The 18,876-nt window shown below is 38.2% G+C and overlaps 1 protein-coding gene across 1 annotated transcript in view; it reads left to right on the top strand.

The window, feature by feature from the left end:
- The first annotated feature begins 705 nt into the window (after positions 1 to 705).
- Positions 706 to 18,876, top strand: part of LOC113417990 (monocarboxylate transporter 2-like) — a 32,564-nt gene continuing 14,393 nt past the window's right edge. The window contains exons 1-2 of the mRNA XM_087954582.1: positions 706 to 806; positions 7,616 to 7,875. Coding sequence (XP_087810708.1) covers positions 7,659 to 7,875 — 217 coding nt within the window. The 5' untranslated portion in view covers positions 706 to 806; positions 7,616 to 7,658. The remainder of the gene's footprint in view (positions 807 to 7,615; positions 7,876 to 18,876) is intronic.

Below are 18,876 nucleotides of genomic sequence, written 5' to 3' on the forward strand. Positions count from 1 at the left end.
CTTGTGATAGTTCTCCATCCATGGAACCAACCAGGAAATGAGGTGAGAAGGCATTTCTGATTCTCAAAGGGAATCTTACAGCATTTCTCAATCCTGAGGCAGGGGTGTCAAACTGGTGAAAAGTGTTTAAACTCCACAACTCTTCAATTTATAGAATGTAGAGGTATAGAAAGTACAGCAGGCAACAAGACTTCACTGAAGCCAAAGGCAAAGCACCAGCAAGGGACTGCCTGAAATGAAAGCGAAGAGTCTCTCTATGGAGATTTTCAATCATCCAGGCCAAAGGTGTTTTTTTTCCAAGAAACAATTGGACTTTCTTGTTTTTCTTCTCTGAAGAAGCTTTTTGGATGAGAAGAGAAAGGCTTTCAAACAAACCAAAAACTCCAAGAAAGTCCAGTTGCCTTTTGGAAAAAGCACCTGTGGGATCACCATGACCTGGATGATTGAAAATATCCATAGAGAAGCTCTTTGCCTTAATTTCTGGGGGTCCCTGCTGGTGCTTAGTCTTTGCCGTCAGTGAAGTCCTCGAAAGCACAGCCAGAGTTTCCCTGGGACAGCGCTTTGAGGCAGAGCGCACCCATTTAAAGGCAGCAGGTGACCCGGCCAAGGTTACTCCCAAAAGAGGCGAAAGACCTCGAGGAGCTCGCCCTTCTTGCGTCAGATGTGGGGCCGAGGGGGAGATTCCCTGCCGTCCCCGCCTACAATTACCTAAACTCCGCCTATCCGGGTCTCCGCCCCCCCCCCTCTCCGGCCGCCTCGTGTGCCCAGCGCGCTCAGGCAGACTTTTGCCTGGTCTGAAGCAAAAGGTAAGAGCGCCTGCCTGCCCCAAGCCGAAGCTGCGGGAGATGGGGAGGGAAAAGCGCGCCAAAGTCGCTCAACTTTCCAAACTTCGCAGTTTCAAAGTCAGGGAAAGTGGCGGAAACCCTTTCCGCAGGCGGCCGGACCGCTTTTTAACACACTCGTGGTGGAGCTCGGAGGGGCCGGGACTCGCGTCATCTGCCAGCGTGTCCTGTGGGTGTGCAAGAGTGCGCGTTTACAAATGTGTATTCGGTGTGTCCCGAAAAACTAGGGAAATGTTTCGTTCGTCAGCGTGGTCTGTTACCATGGCTAGGGCTACGATTCAACCTCTGTGACGGCGCCATCTGCTACGGAGTTGCATGTGCCCGTCACGCTGAGGGATGTTTGGTCTAGTGGTTAAGGCACCAGGCTAGCAACCAGGGGTGGACAGCGAGTTCTAACCCTGCTTTAGGCATGAAAACCGGCTTGGATGCCTGTGAGCCAGTCGCTTTTCCTCAGCCCAGTTCACCTCACCTCACAGGGTTGTCGTGGGGGAAAATAGGATTTATTAGATATATTTGCTGCCCCAGCTGCTTATAAAAATAATAAAGGCAGGATTAAAAAACAAATAAACAATTGTTTATGCCTTTAAGCGAATGCTGCTCTGGTGTTTCTTTTTCTTTTCTTTTTTTTGGCCACTTGGGCAAAGAGTATTTCAATCTGGGAAAGAGAACAGATGCGTTGCTTTTGGGCTGCATGGTAGAAGCAGCATCGCTGAGAGGCATAAGCTGCTGCCTTGTTTTACCTGCTTAAATCTACCTGTGTGTACTAGTTTTCAAATGCAGGCAACAGATGACACACCTCTATACATCAGTGTAGAATTTGTTGGCTCAAACTGTAACCTGTTTGGTATGAAACCACATTGTAAAGAAAGGCAGCTTGTGACTCTTGCGTGCATTTTTGTGTAGGTGTTTTTCCAAAAGAGTGTCAGCTATGGAATTACAAAAAATCTTGTTATTTGAGTATTATGACCTATATTGATTTCAATTTTAGAAAGTAAAGCTAGAATCTGGAGACCAGCCAAATAGTTTTAACTGTCTATGGATGCAGTCAATTATTGCCTTTCTCTAGGATGCTTTTTTCAACTTCCCATTCTGCCCCACAGGGCTTTTCCTGGTGGTCTCCCATCCAAGAAGTATGCAGGCCCTACTTTGATTAATTTTGTGTTGCGATCAGCCACTAGCTGTTGTGTCTTACTATCCAGTTACTTATATTTAAACAATATAAATGACATGCAGGTAACTGTGTGTGAAAATAAGTTCTCTTTTATATTTGCAAAACCCTTCTTTAAACATGAGTATTTACAATGAAATTCAGCTTCATGTGTCATTTTTCCTTTGGAGAAATTTGCACCGATGTTTAGATAAGAATATGAAGAAAGATGCAATAGAAACTGCCCTTGGCAAAAACACCAATGGATTGCATCAAGTTTTGTCTTGATTTGCATCTTTGGTCAGTTTCCTTTGTTCAGGAGCAGTTGCCTAGAGGCTCAGAAGTAGTTTACACATGGCTTTGGATCTTAAGTAATAACCGATTCTGAAGTTAATTAATAGCATTTTGTTGTTGTTGGTAGTTCACATAAGCTATTATAATACCAGTAGAAATTTGGAATTACTTTCTATAGATTCTCTGAAAGCACCATGACCTCAGTACCCTAAAACTAGACAAATAGCAATAGCAATAGCACTTATATACTGCTTCACAGTGCTTTACAGCCTTCTCTAATCAGTTTACAGAGTTTACAGAGTTAAGCATATTTCCCCCAACATCTGGGCCCTCATTTTCCAAAGACCTTGGAAGGATGGAAGGCTGAGTCAACCTTGAGCCTGGTGAGATTCTAACTGCCAAATTGCAGTCAGCCGGCAGTCAGCAGAAGTAGCCTGCAGTACTGCACTCTAATCACTGCACCACCATTGAGCTAATAGACATTCTATTTATCTAAAATGTACATTCTTCTAGCCACATCCTTTGAAGTGAATTGTTGCATTAAAAAAAGCTCCAACGTCCAACTAAATTGACCTCAAAATATAGTGAAAGTTCAGCATCCAAACTGGAGGCAGGAGGACAATTGATGGAAATATATCATGTCATTGTGGTGCAAAACTTGTGATTTTTGTGTTTGTCTTTGGTGTAGTCATCATTTTTCCATCATGGTAATTAGAAGTGGATGCCTATGCTCTTAACCAGGATTTTAAAAAGCAGGAAAATTGGTACAATATTTCTGTAAGGCAATCTATCATTTTTAATCTAGTACTTCAAGAAAATCAAACAAGTACCCCCCCCCAAAAAGCGGGGGGGGGGGGGGATAGGTAAAATCTATAAAGAATCTCCTTATGGTGAGATAGAGAACAAATAAATTTAATAAATAAATAAACATTCTATATCCTTTCCCATAACTTTACAGCTGTCTTCTTTAACCATCAATGATCATCCTTGAAGAAGGTAGTATGGGCTTCCAAATTACTAGAATAGCAATAGCACTTAGATTTATATACAACTTCACAGTGCTTTACAGCTCTCTAAGCAATTTACAGAGTCAGCATATTGCCCTCAACAATCTTGCTCCTGGTTTTACTGACTTTGGAAGGATAACTGTGTCAACCTTGAGTTTGGATAACTGAGTAAGAATCGAATTGTTGGCAGTCAGCAGAATTAGCCTACAATACTGCTTTCTAACCACTGCGCCACCATGGCTCTAGAAGATACTTTTGTGTATGTGTAGAAACTACACCAGGAGAGGATGCATTTTTGTTTCGGGTCCTTCTTTATGGAACAGCCTCCTTATAAATGTTAGACTTGTGCCCCTGTGATTCCCTTCCAGAAAACACTAAAGACTGAATTATTCTGAAGAGCTTTGAAGGCTAAATATTGCCTATTATTACAATTGATCAGTTGTTTTCCCATGTAATTGTGTGAAGATTGTTTAATTACTGAGTCTAATTAATTGTACAGTACTTTGTTATGTTGATTACAGTTCATTGTAGACATTAGCTTATTCTTTGTGGTTACCATGATGTTTTATTGGAAGGGTCTTGGCAAGTTTAAGACTTGTGGACTTCAACTCCCAGAATTCCTGAGCTAACATGACTGGAGGAGGAATTCTGGGAGTTGAAGTCCACAAGTCTTAAAGCTGTCAAGTTTGAAGTCCCCTGTTTGCTTTGAATAATGACATCATCACAGCATGTTCTGATTTTTGTAATAGTTGGCAATTTTTTATCCAATAAATAAATAAGGACAAGTAGATATAAACAAGATGTGTTCTCCAGTTACTACCCAATGAGGAATCCAGAGAGAGTCCCAAAGGAGTTTTTCAAAAGGCAACAGGACTTTCTTTGTTTTTTCCTAAAAGATGTTTCGCTTCTCATTGAAGAAGCTTCTTAAGTTCTTAGATCAGAAGCAAAATGTCTTCAAGAAAAAAGAAAGAAAGTCCAGTTGCTTTTTGAAAAATACCTTTGGGACAACCATGATCTGCATGACTGAGAATCTCCATAGACATCTAGAGACAGATTTTTTTTTCATGACAGTCCTTAGTGTTTGAGCAGAATCATGTGTGAATGGATCATTCTTTGCATCTCTTGGGTTCAAATAAGTTATAAAAAAGAAAGAATCAAAGCATTAAGTCAGTCCAATTTTTAAACCTAGAGCATGCAAAATAATATTAATTATTTTTACCATTAAACAATTCAAAGTTTTTTATCATAACATTTGCAAAAACTTTTTGATTTGTTTATCTGCTTCTTTATATATTTGAGCTATTTTTCCTACACTTATTTAAGCAGTCTTTTTGTTTATTACCTATGAGACAAAAAATAGAATAGAGGATCCTATTTTAATAGTCAAAGCTAGAAATGTTTGAAGCTGAAGCTTGAATAACCCAGTTAAATAAGATGGTTAGATATAACAAGACATGCGCAAAAAAATATGTAGAGCAAACTGGGGTCATTCAATGAAAAAAAATTCTTAACTAATTTGTGTGGGCTAGATAGTATGATAATTAAGTGGATACATAACTGGATTGAAAATTCTATTTAAAAATACTTGCCAAATCTTAGGGAAGTATCAAATGGGATATTACATGGTTTAGCCCCGTATTCTTCAACATTTTGTTAGTACTGAATAAGGTAGAACACATGTTTATTAAATTTCCAGATTACATAAACCTGGAGGAGATAGCTAATATCCTCAGAGGTAAGGCATACTGAAAGAAATTTGGGGAAGAGTAGAAAGGAGAATTTGAGATTTAGAAACTAAGGCCCATGAAGAGAAATTAAAGAAATTGAGATGACAGGAATAGTCACTGTCCAAATACCTAAAAGATGTTACATCAGAGGTCAAATGATATTTTCCATCATTCCATCCAGAGGGCAAGATGGAAAATTATGGACTTACAGGAGAAACACCTAGCAAGTTTCATTACTGCAGTTAAATGAATAGAATAAATCTCTCTTAACTTTGTTTGGTTTAGTTTACTTTATTGTCATTGCACCTCGTAAAACAAAATTAAATGCCATCTTCAGTGTACATTATAACTATAAAAATAAAACACAAACACACATCCTTCGCATTCCATACAATTGTCCACATAAATATGCAGTCCAATACAAAAAGAGGGCCAGGGATGGATTCCCCCCCCCCCATCAATAAGAAATCTTCCCCATCAATAAGAAATCTATGTAGCTTTTCAATGGCAAATGAATGTTTGAATGTTTTTAATTAGGTACCAACATGAAGAAACAGTGGAAAATCATCCAGCAAACTCATGTATTAATCAATATGACAGAGCTAAAAAACCACAAGGCATTTATCCCAAAGTATTTCATTTCCCATGCTGCCACCAACTGAGATTTCAGGACACAGAGACAACCATGACAACGTCTTAACTTATTATAAGCCTGTCATCAGCTGGATATATTCTTCAGGACACAGTATAGAAGTAATATTTGAGACTGTGTGAGATGGTATTGAATTGGGATGAGAGGGATCTTATTAAATTGGTTCTTGTTTTCAGGCTACTTCCTCATGAAGATTGAATTGTCAGCGACTCTTTTTGGTAGAGATGAAAAAAATATAGTCTAAACTGAATTATCTGGACCACCTTAAAGAGCTCAGAGTAGGACATATACAGTAGTCAAAGGGGTTACATCGATAGATTTTCTGAGGAAGGGTTAATTGGAAAAAGTCATAATTATTCCCATGCTTTCTGTATTGTACAGTTTAACCAAGTGCATGGTTAACATCGGGTGGGATTCTACCAGTTCGCACCTATTCGCTAGAACTGGTTGTTAACATTCTAAGCAGTTCGGAGAACCATTTGTTAGAAGAAATTACTGGCCTAATCCTGTAAGGAAGGCAGGAAGGAAACATTCTGGTGTTGCTTACAGAAACTGCCTCTCCGTTAACCCTTATTACATTCTTGGCAGGACTAGACTTCCTGCCTCAGGACCTTCTCTGGAGTTTATTCCCCCTCCTTTGCTGGTACTTTGCTTGTGTGGTACTTTGCTTGTGTGGTACTTTGCTTGTGTGGAGTGACCATTCAAAGTTACAATGGCACTGAAAAAAGTGAGTTATGACCATTTTTCACACTTACGACTGTTGCAGCATCCCCACAGTCATGAGAGGCCAGGGGAGGAGATGCGTGCTTTGATGTGAGTGATATTGAGTTGGCCATGCCCAGCCAATAACATGACCACCAAGCCATGCCCACCAACTAAGCCACGCCCACAGAATTGGTTGTTAAAAAATTTGAATCCCACCCCTGGTTAACATCACAGTGTTAATGATTAGGAAGCAGCACAACAATTTATTACTTATCATTTATTTCTTAATACAAATATTTTACAAATGTTGCCATCCTATGGAGTTATTACCATTGCTAATAACTTGCCTTCTTGTTCCTTTTTGTCCAGACATTTCAATTTATTTTAAAAGCTAATGATTAATTAGTTTGCTGATGAATAATTTCTGTGCCACTTACTTTTTATAGTTATTATGCAGGCACCTGATGTTAAAATTAGTCTTATAGGTTAATTTTTCGTACAGTTCTGATTATGTTTTAAATCCCTGGCACTTACTCATGACAAGTTTCAGTCTTTAAGCGGGATTCACGTGGTCTAAAAATCAGAGTCATTAGTGAGTAAGGCATCAGGTTAGAAACTAGGAGACTGGGAGTTCTAGTTCAACTTTAGGCACAAAACTATCTGGATGATCTGGAGCCAATTACTCTTAGCCTTAAGGAGGAATAAATAGCAAGTCACGTTTTCTGAAAAACCATACCAAGAAAACTTAATGAACTTGTCCAGAGAGTCACCTGGGATCAGTGCTGACTTAAAGACACCAAGAGAAAAAAAACAACCTGTGATTTGTGTCAGAAGCAAGTGTTCTAACTAATCTGTGATTATGACTACATTTGGGATATTATATGGGATGTAAATAGAAATACAATATTGCATTGAAAGCATCAGATAAAACCCAGAGATAAATAACTTCATGTTCTTGGAGATTATTTTTTTATGATTTTTAGAATCCCAAAAGTTACCTGAAGCTAGCTGGAGGGCAGAAACAATCCATCAATACCTATAGTCAGATGCCTGCTGCAGAGTAAATGTTTTCTTGAAAATAAGATTTCTAGGTATCTCTAGCAATTGTTTTGTGTATTAGAGGAGCTGCTGCAATTCAGAAATACAGTGCATATAGAGAGAAGAAAACATTATGCCAAAGTAACAAGCAAATTATGAGAATGTGTCATTAGCTTATTATGAGTGTGCACTTTGTTTTTCAGGGTTTCCAGAAAAGTGCTTACAGGAAATTAATTTAATCTTGCCATGCCACCTCCAGCAGACACGGGTTTGGCCTATACCCCTCCAGATGGCCAATGGGGATGGGCAGTGGTCTTTGGAGCATTCATTTCCATTGGATTTTCATATGCTTTCCCGAAAGGAATAGCAATCTTCTTCAAAGAAATCCAGGATTTCTTTGGTACATCATACAGTGAGATTGCATGGGTTTCTTCAATTATGTTGGCTGCTACATATGGTGGAGGTAAGTAGAAGAGAGTAATCTGTTGACTTGGCTTTGACTTGTAGAAGTTAAATGTCCCCAAATTAAATTGCGGACACTATTGAAATTAGCAGGTACATTATGCTTAGTCATAGTAGTCCATGATACTGGTTTATACCAGAATAAAATAGTTGTTCAACCTGATATTTGAATTCTTCAAATCTGATCTTATGTAATTAGGTTGGGTACAAGATGTTTCGTGTTTGCTGCAATAGTAATGCTGGGAAATTATTTAGTTTTATTTTATTAAATATTGTTTTAAAAAAAGAAAGATTAAAATGAATACAAACTCATACAAAGTAAGAAAAAGAAAAAAAAAAGAAAAACGAAATGTGCAAGAATGGAAAAAATAAAGAAAATCAGAAAAGAAAGAAAACGGAAACAAAGCAATAACTTCCAATCTATTTTACAGCAGTTATAAGTACAATTATAGCTTTATCTCTTACTCTATGGTTGTCAAAACATAACTCTCCTCTTTCTATAATTTACCCTGTCTAATTATCAAAACCGTACATCATGAGTGAATTATTTTTATTTTTTGTTTTATGTAAAAAGTGGGATTTGGGGTTTGCAATCACCATTAATATAAATATTATCTTTTCTCTGATCAAAGAATCCAGTCAATCAGAAAGTACCATCAACTTCACCAACCACTCTTCTATTGTGGGTAGTGCTGAATCTTTCCATCTTTGGGCATACAATAATCTCAGTGCAGTTATTATGTATGGGAATAAAGTTCCATAACTTTTTTCCAACTCTTTATGCATTGATCCCCAAAAAATAACTTCTTCTCTCAATTGTATATTAATCTTTAAAATTCTCTGAATAAGTGAGTGCATTAGAATCCAAAACTTTCAAGCTTTTTTGCGCATCTTACAAACATGATGAAATGTTCACATTACACTATAAATTTGAAGTGCCTTTATACATTCTAAACAAGTTATAACATGAGTTATAAAGCAATATAAACCAATGATATACTGCTGTGCAGCAATACAAGATGGGTAACTCAGTGTGATTCCAAGAGAAGGAGGCTGTCTCCCAGATATTCCTGGAGGGGTCTCTTATTGTAGACACAGGTCAAGTGCTATCTGGTTGCAGACCTATTTGAAGAGTCCTTAAAATTTTACAGTGTTGAACTCTTTTTCTAAAGGATCATTTTGTGTTTTTGCATTGATTTTTCAGTTGTGCAGGCAGAATTCTCAACTTCTAAGTAATGAGTCATGAATTCTAAGGCCACTGTATCATGAAATTATATTATACTTTATATTAGACTTGTGTTCAGTTTCTTCATATGCACATGGGGTAGCGCTCAATCAGTTTATAGAACCATTATGAATGAGGTTACTAGAAATAAAAAATTTGCAAAATAGTGTCTCATAGAAAGATATGAATTTACAGTAACATCAACTTGCTACAGGTAACTGTTCTATAACCACTGATAATACTGAAATATATTTAAATTAAATAATTACAAACAGGCATCATTTAATGGTCCTTTTTTTGAAACTTGTGTCTTTCAAAGTTGCTCTGAAGACTTAATTTTCTCATGCTTTTTACTTTTAAATATTTAATATTCTGTATTTCTGCTAATCATTTGAACATTGAAAAAAATTACCTGGTATCATGAAGCTGCAAGATGCAGGTAGATATGTATTATAATTCTGTGAAAGGGAACAATACCATTTATTTTAGAGTGATTAGACACTAATTCAGATAGTATTGCACCAATTTAGACTGAATTACAGGGTTAATGTTTGATGAAATATATTGTCATGTCAGTGTTCTTCAGAAATTTATGCTGAATACAGCAAACTGGATCGGTATAGTTTCATGTATAATAGGCTGTTGCATGTATAAAGCCTGTAAATGAATTAAAGGATGATACGTATTTTATTCCTCCTCCCTCCCCTCATGAACTTTTACTCTGAGCCAATGACAAGTAGCTGTCCTTGAAAGTAGATTTCACTCTGCAATATTTGTATTGTAACAAAGGGTCAAGGAACAACTAATTCAGATCTTCATACTCTTTCTAAGTATGCTCCTATTATATACATGAGGACCCTGTCTAAGGTTGCTCTTCCTTACAGAGATACTGGGGGAAAGTAGAAAGTGGAAATTTATAGCAATTGTGTTTTTAGACGTGAAGTCTGAGTGTTGGCAGTGCCTGTTGGCCTGAAGGACACCATGCTTTGAACAGCATAGTGAGGGTCCCATATGAAAAATAGGCAGAGTATGCACCCAAAACGAGTGCAGATTTCTGGGAGGCCATGGGTTTTTAAGAAGTTAAATGTGTGCCAAACACTTTTAAAATTATTCATTGACTGCATTGTACCGATTGTCTTTGCTGTATTGAAAGCAATGGCACACCTTTTTGTGTCCTGAGTATAATCTTTTGACAGAAACTGCCCAATTCCAGTCCACTTCAATTCATTGATACCTAATATGTAGAAGAATGAGTTCATTTTTCACTATATTGAGTTTTCTCCTGTTCATGCTTCTTACATTCTATGTTTCCACTGTAATTCTATCTTTGCAACTTCAGATTTTTTTATTTTTTATTTTTTATTTTTTATTTTATTTTTATTTATTTATTTATTTGATTTGTCAATCGCTTACAAAAGATAACAGGTATAAGTATAAACATAGTTTTGAATACATGAGATGGATACGTATAAGAAAAATAAAAAGAAACAATAGGACAGGGACAGTAGGCACGATTGGTGCGCTTATGCACGCACTTTATTTATTATTTTTAATAAATAATTATTATAAATAATTATTATTATTTTATTTATTATTAGATTTATTTTCCTGTTTGGCAACATCAGCACCTAGAAGTGCCAAAGGTTTTAGTCTAGCTGCATCATAAATACTGTTGGCATTTTGAAAGATTTCAGTTCCCCTCCTCCCTCAATATCATGTTGAATGCCATCTGACCTGTGGGGTCCATCATCCAATACTGTATTGGCAGTCACTTTATATACCAATAGCACTCAGACTTATATACTGACCAAGGATGTTCTATAGTGCTCTCTGAGAAGTTTATAATGTCAGCATATTGACCCCCAACAATCTGGGTCCTCATTTTTACCAACCTTGGAAGGATGGAAAGCTGAACCAACCTTGAATCCATCAGGATAGAACTCTAGACAGAGGGCAGATGTTAGCCTGCATTCTAACCTCTGCATCACGAGGGCTCCTATATTATATTGTCTGTACATTTAGGGTTTCTTGATCAATTAAAGGAGTGCCTTTTCTTATACAATACATCTTATACATCTGCCTCTGGCGTCTCCCTATATTGCTGCCATTCAACAGGTCTGCCTGTTTCTTTAACTGGGCAGCTGGAAAGGCCTTAATGCTCTCAGATAACATTGTTGGGTGTGTATACTCTTGGCATTCTTCTTTCATTGCTTCCCAATGATTAGTTTTAATATAGCAGAACTTAGGGGGCTGGTTTATATTACTGTTGGTGATTTGCTGCACATAATCACTTCTAGCTGCAGTCCTAGACTTCCTGAGGTATGTTATGCATTCAGGTCCCATAGCATTCTTGACCATTGCCTCTATGGCTGTATTGCTGTCAGGCTACATTAGCATTAAACCAGAAATGCTGGAAGGAGTGTCAACAAGAAAAAAAGGAAAACCCAAAGAGACAAAATTGAGTACAACCTTACTAATATGCCTCCTGTTATTAGCACTTTGGATCCAGCTGATGTGCTTTGAGTACTTGGACTATCAATAAAACATCGTTTATGTAAATAGCAAAAGTAGGTAACATGCTTTTTGGTTTTCCAAACCTCATAAATGTCTAGAAATACCTCTAACGCAGAGTTTCCCAACCTTTCCAGGTTGGCGGACCAGAGGAGGTGGGGGGGGTGCACACATTATTTGCAAAAGTGGGGTTGCAACAGAGATGGTATTCAGCAGGTTCTGACCAGTTCTGGAGAACCAGTAGCAGAAATTTTGAGTAGTTCAGAGAACCGGCAAGTACCACCTCTGACTGGAGATTATACAGTATCCTTCCCCTGCCACACCCACCAAGCCACGCCCACAGAACTGTTACTAAAAAAAATTTGAATCCCACCACTGGGCTCGAGCACCCACAATGCTTGTGCAAGTGAGGCCCTGAGTGCCCACGACGTTCATGTGAGTGGAGCCGCGAGCCCCAGAGATCTTTGCACAAGTGGGGCTGTGCGGGCGCACACTAACCAGCCACTCACACGGCCCAGTTGTGAATAGACTGTGGCCTGGTAGTGGGCCACGGCCCACAGGTTGGGGACCCCTGCTGTAGAGGACATCATGGAAAAGGCATGTCCACTTCTATGACTACAGGTACCCCTCAACTTAACAACCATTCATTTAGCAACCGATCAAAGTTACAACGGAACTGTAAAATGTGGCCTACAATTGGTCCTCACACTTACGACCATTACAGAATCCCCACTGTCACTTGATTAAAATTTGAGCACTTGGCAACTGGCATGTATGCACAATGACTGCAAGTGTCCTGGAGTCATGTGATTGCCTGTTGCAACCTTCTGGGTCTCCTTTTGATAAGCAGAATCAATGAGAGAAACTGGGTTTGCTTAATGACCACATTATTCACTTAACAACTTTAGTGATTTACTTAACAACTATAACAAAAGTGTCAGGTGTGAATCATTTAACAAATATCTTGCCTAGCAACAGAAATTCTGGTGCCAGCTATCATACTAAATAAAGGACAACCTGCATCTTTGAATGGTTTGGGTGTGGGGGCTGGGGAGATCTTGCAATTACAAGTCTTTCTTATGACAGTTCGCATCCTCCTCCTTTGCTCATATGCTTTTATAGGCTTTATTTATTATACGGTATTTCCTATTTCTAAACTGCCCATCTCCTTCAGAGGGGACTACACTTTTTGTAAAAGATGATTGCTTTTATAAATGTATTGATTTTTCTTTTTAATTGTCGTACATTGCCCAGAATCATGCTTTTGTAAGGTGAGCTGTTCAAACATACTACATGCAATGTTCAAACATACTACATAAATTTGAAATATTAAACATTCATATAAGAAATAAAAAAAACAAAAAGTCCTGTGACAATGACTTGCAAATTTTAGATCAAACTTTTCATTATAAATAACCAGTGAGTTTGTTTGCTCTTCCCTGAACAGTTTTCCATCATGTGCCTTTTCTTAACATCAAATATCAAACCATAAAATATCTTAATTCTACACAAAATGAAGACAGACGGGGATGCCTCATTATTGATAAATTTCTATCTCTGTAGGAATGACTATGCAAAATATTAACATATTTCCATCTGCGTAAAGCTCTGTTTGTTAGTTATTGAAGTCTGTTATTGAAAAATTGTACCATAATTGAATATGCAAAGTTATGGTACAATTTTTCAATAACAGACTTCTTTAAGTAATGAAAATATTTATTTCAGATAGATTATTTGGGGAAAAAATAATTTTGATGACCAGATGCTGTATATCAGTAACATGCTTTTAGTAATTTGATTCTACTCTGATTTATATTAGCTAATGTTTGGCTGCCTTTGATATTCTGACAATAATAGTTTTGATTGGTAGACCCCTTAAATGTTCTGTTCTTCATAATTTCTTTCTGATCCTCCATTACAGAGGTACTCTGTCATGGACAGAATATCAGCTCCGCTCAAGTTTTTTGCTCTGGTGTTTGAAACGGAAGAGCTATATTCTTGAAGCTGTTTTAATCTGTAGGCATTCATCCCAAGTAGAATTTGAAATACTTATTCTCAGTTGAAGGAGATGTTGTAATTAGGCATATCAAGAAATCGTAAAATATTCTGGTTAAAACTGACCAGTAAAGTGAGGACATTTGTAAAGAATTGGGAAGAAAGGAAGTAATGGGTCATGCAATTTTGAAGGCTATAATTTAAGCAGAACCTTGAGTGAAGTTGAAAGCATGATTCGAAAGAGGATGTGATGGAATGCACAGATAACTTTGAGGAAAGGAGAGAGGAGATGCTGTCTGGGAAACAATCAGACAAGAGAGGCAGGAGGTTGTAATTGCAATTGGTTTAACAGTCAAAGAACGAAACTTAGGAAGGTCCGGCCTAATGGGTCCGGCAATTAAATGTGGCAGGTGGGACATTTGAACTTTCAAACTTGCAAAATTCTGTTAATGCAGCTTTACAATAAATTAGATATGGCTCATCTTGTCGTCTTTCCTGCCTGGCTTATCTGAGAAGGCTGTCATAGGTAGAAATGAAATAATAAAAATTTCGTCAAAGAAGCAAAGCCTATCCAAGTCCAAAAGCCAGGGAGCCATCAAGACTGTTAGCCTAATCTGAGGTTCCAAGATAGAGCTCACTAGCAATTAACCATTAGTGTTCTATTAAGTTTTGGTAACCATTTTATTCTCAGGCATTCCAGCTACACTATAGTTATTCACAGATCAAATATCTTTGTAGGAACTTTGTGCTCATTCACCTTTGTCTATAAGATAGGCAAGAGTGATGTTGTTTGCATAATTGCTTGGGTAATATTTAAATTGGATTAGCAAAGGATACCTAATGTTGTAACAGATTCATTTCTCAGATTCAAGAGTAGATTCAAAATATACCAGTACATCAAGAAAAAAATACATTAAATTAAGAGATTGCTAGTCCTTGGTTTGCAGCCATTTACAAATGTTTTAGTCAAACTTTTTTTAACAATAGATGAGTTTATTGTATGACAACTTTATGAAGCTATAATGCCAAATCAGTCAAGATTAATGAAGTGAAATAAGCTATATGTTCCATTTTTAAAGCAGAACAGGTTCTTCCTGTTTTCTCTGTGCCAAATCAAGAACAACTTTATTAAAAGGACTTTCTTTTGAACATACAGCTCAAATGATACGATGAGATGAGTCCTCCAATCCCTGAAGATCAGATGGAACTGTAACCCAAGTTTCAAGCCCCTGTACAAATTGGAAAAAGTTATCCAGAGAGTCAACACAGCAAAGTTAAATAAGCCAGATAAGGAAGCCATTTTAAGCAGCTAATTGCTTACTGTCAGTATGAGTTTTCAATGATTTCTAAAAATCTGGCTTTTCTTTTTCCTACTGTTCCTATAACCTGATAAACTCCCCTTTGTTTTGTGTCTCTCTCAGACTTGGTGCTAAGTGTCAGTTGCTGTCTAATATAGCTATAATTCCTGCTCTGGCAAATTCTAAATTCTCAGAGTCAATCCTATTTCTCTACGAATGGCATGGAAGAGAAGTCATGTTTAGGGCAATATTGTAAATGGCACCTGAGAAAATTGTTTTATGCATCAGGAAGTGGTCTTTGTTGTCATAGGAATGGATTCTTGGCTCATCTCATAACTTCTGTGATCCATTGTCCGAGCATACTGGCTCGATTGAATAATACGAAAATGAAATGCAAATGTTCAGGTGTAGTGGCATTGAGAGTATTGATTTAAAAGATTTGTATGCAACCAGCTTCCACAAAATCTGGGCAGCTAATAATAACATATTTTCAAACAATGAATTTACAAAACTATGAATTCCTGAGATTAAAAACCTACCTAGGAAATACCTGAAGCCCCAAATGGAAAAATTGTTCTTCAATTAATCATCTGTGTACTTTGACTTAGCATGATGTCTGAATTCAGCCATTTGTGGCTTATTCATTATAATATTATTAAAACAAGCAATGGCTTGTCATGATGTATGAGCCCAGGCAAAATGAGCATAGGATGCTGCCTATGAAGGATGCTTCATTCATTTATCCAAGGCATTCATTTATCCAATCTGTAATCTCCCTTGGTGGACATACGCAATATTATTCTAAGAGCATTTGGCTATAAATGCACATTACACTTATCCATTGTTACAGATTTGAACTTCAGGAGCTTATGCAGCATAAAAATACTCAAGGGAACCCAGAACACAGAGAATCTTCAAGCATTTTATTAATTAGAATTGCTTAAGCAATATTCTCATATGAAATGCATGCTTCTACTTGCTTAGTCCTCTGCATTCTAGCCAAGTGATACCTGAGAATTCAAGAAGAGAAGAATGTTCTGTAGTAGTAACGTTCTACTATGATCTTTCACCTACAGCTTGAAGCTTATTCTGATAATAAGCACATTCATGTTTGGGAAAACTCCCTACAAAGCAAGTGTTGCCATCTTTATTGACATTAACTGCAGAGAGCCATAGAGATAACCTTGATGGGCCTAATCAGAGGCTGTTTACCTTACTTTACTTTATTGTCATTGCACCTCATACAACAAAATTAAATTCCATCTTCAGTGTACATTATAACTATAAAAATAGTCAAACACAAACACACATCATTTACACTCTATACCCGTGATGGCAAACCTATGGCACACATGCCAGAAGTGGCATGCAGAGCCATCTCTGCCAGCACACGAGTCATTGCCCCAGCTCAGTTCCACTGCACATGCGCGCCTCCCACCAGCCAGCTGATTTTTGGGTATCTGCCATGCATGCGCAAGGGATGGGGCACAGGCGGGAGACGTGCACAGGGGGTGGGGGGGCATGGGGGGCTGCACACGCATGCACAGGGGGACAGGTCACATTGCATTTTGGGTGCAGGCACACGTGTGCATGTGCGTACTTTCGGCATGCAACGACTAAAAGGTTAGCCATCACTGTTCTATACAATTGAACTGAAAACCCCTGATATTGCATTAATATTGTACTATACAGTAGAATTAAAAAGAGCTACTGCCCTGGAATAGAAGCTGTTTTTCAGCCTATTTGTGCTTGTTTTTATTATTCTGTACCGTCTGCCAGATGGTAATAGTTCAAAAAAAGGCTGCCCAGGATGAGATGGATCTTTAAGAATGTTTTGAACTTTCTTAAGGCAGCGGGAGCTATAAAGCTCTTCCAAAGAGGGAAGAGGGCAACCAATGATCTTCTGGGCAATGACATTAACCCTCTGGAGCACTGTCTTATCTGCCACTGTGAAATTGGCAAAACATACAGAGATGCAGTAAGTTAAGATATTCTCTATGGTGCAGTGGTAGAAGGTCACCAGCAGTTTTTCATTCAGTTGTTGTTTCTTGAGAAGTCTCAGGTAGTATAATCTCTGTTGGCTTTTTTGACAAGTGCTGCAACATCAGGTTACAGAAACAAAAAGGGCAGAAACACCCTTTCAGCCCCGGGAAAGGAGATAATATCAGGAAAAGACTCAGGTTGGATCCTACCTGACTCAATGCAGTATAAGAGGAAGGAAAGGTAAAACACAAGCAGACATCTAGAATACTGTTAATATAGCCTCTCTCAGAAGCTTAGTTTTAATGTGGTGGTGGCATCTGTTTCCTAATCTAGACAACCTTCAAGCATTAATGTTTTATCTGCCATGTTGAAGTTGCACACCATAATAAAAATAAGAATTTTTCTTAATAATTTTGTTTGGTTTTAGAGCCACAATTTTATCATTTTCAAAGTAGAATCTACCTGCTTTTGGGATCTTTGTTGATTCCCCCCACCCCCAAGCATTATTCCCTTTGGCTTGTTATATGATGTCATGGGACAAAGGTATAGAAATATAATGGGTGAAGTTCAACTGGATTCCTGTCAATAGACCTTCTTACATATAATCTAAGAATTCAAGGCAGCAATTAGCTGTCATCCATGTACCGTATTTGCCGGCGTATAAGACGACCCGGCGTATAAGACGACCCCCCACCACCACCGGAAACGCCCTCCAGAAATCCCCGGGACTGCAGCGGCAGGGCAGAGTGCCAGGGGCCGTGGGAAGAGCAGTAAGGCTGCAGCCTCGGGCGGAGCGAGGCGAGCGGGATGAAGCGGAAGCGACGCAGGGATCCAGGAAGCCAGAGGCGCCTTCGCTGCGTCCAACAAGCATCCAAAGCCGGCAGTGGATATACCGGCGTATAAGACGACCCCCCACTTGGAGGCATGTTTTTCGGGCAAAAGTCGCCTTATACGCCGGCAAATACGGTAGATATATTCACGTCTTCCAAGGTTGTGGGAACACTCTCTTCTTGCAACATGTTTAGAAATGAAGTCAATTAGAAGAGACATGACTGTGGTATACAGACACACACACACACACACATACATGAGTTTATATCTTGCATAATTTTTGGAATTCATCACCATTAGATGTGATTGCTGGTTTCAAAAGAGATTTGGATCAATTCTTGGGGATCTATGGCTATTAGCCTTGATGCAGGGTGACTAGAAAATTAGTGGACTTCCTATGCAGTTTGTTGGGCACTATGAGAACAGACTGCTGGACTATCCAGCAGGGTGCTGTTTATGTTCTTATGCAGGAACAATGAGAATGGAGGTATGGACTACCTCCCATAGCTCTGGTTGTTCTCCAATAAATTGCAAAGTTCTTCTAGAATCCAGGGATATGTATAGAAGCCATAGCATCCCCTATTCCTTGTTTTTATAAACCTACAAAAGCTTACAATTGCATAAGCATTACTCAAACATTTGTATTCACTTGCCTCACTGTGCTCTGATTAAGTGATGTACAGGGACTGGGGAAAAACAAGAGCGCCCTGTATACATAGTGGTGTACATGTATCAGGAATTTTTGACCCATTCCATCTTCCTTTACATTCTTTGACAACTTTAGTTCATCATCACAAAAACTGTCCTTTTATTGAACATTAGGTTGTTACGTCAAGTGTGTCTTGCAGGTAACATTGGCAGGTAACATTCTTATCTCTGGTTCTTGTCTAATGTCAAAATTGGCATCCTTATTTCACCACCTTCTTACATATATACACATTACTCTCTATGGTCAAGCTTTGGTTGTTCTACCCATCTGCTTCTCCCCAAAAATTTACTTTTTGTAACACCATTATTAATTTTGGTTTTATTCAACCGCAAATCACATGAGCTGGGATCATGTAAGGCATTTCAGTCTAAAATGCGATTGGTGTATATTTGAGTCCTTGTTGTATACGCAGACTTCATAATGAAAATTGTGAAGTCTCTTCCTGGACCT

This window comes from Notechis scutatus, chromosome 2, assembly GCF_049901735.1.
Source record: "Notechis scutatus isolate UNSWTSFEM ecotype Mainland chromosome 2, rNotScu1.2, whole genome shotgun sequence".
In the NCBI taxonomy this organism is placed as follows: Eukaryota; Metazoa; Chordata; class Lepidosauria; order Squamata; family Elapidae; genus Notechis; species Notechis scutatus.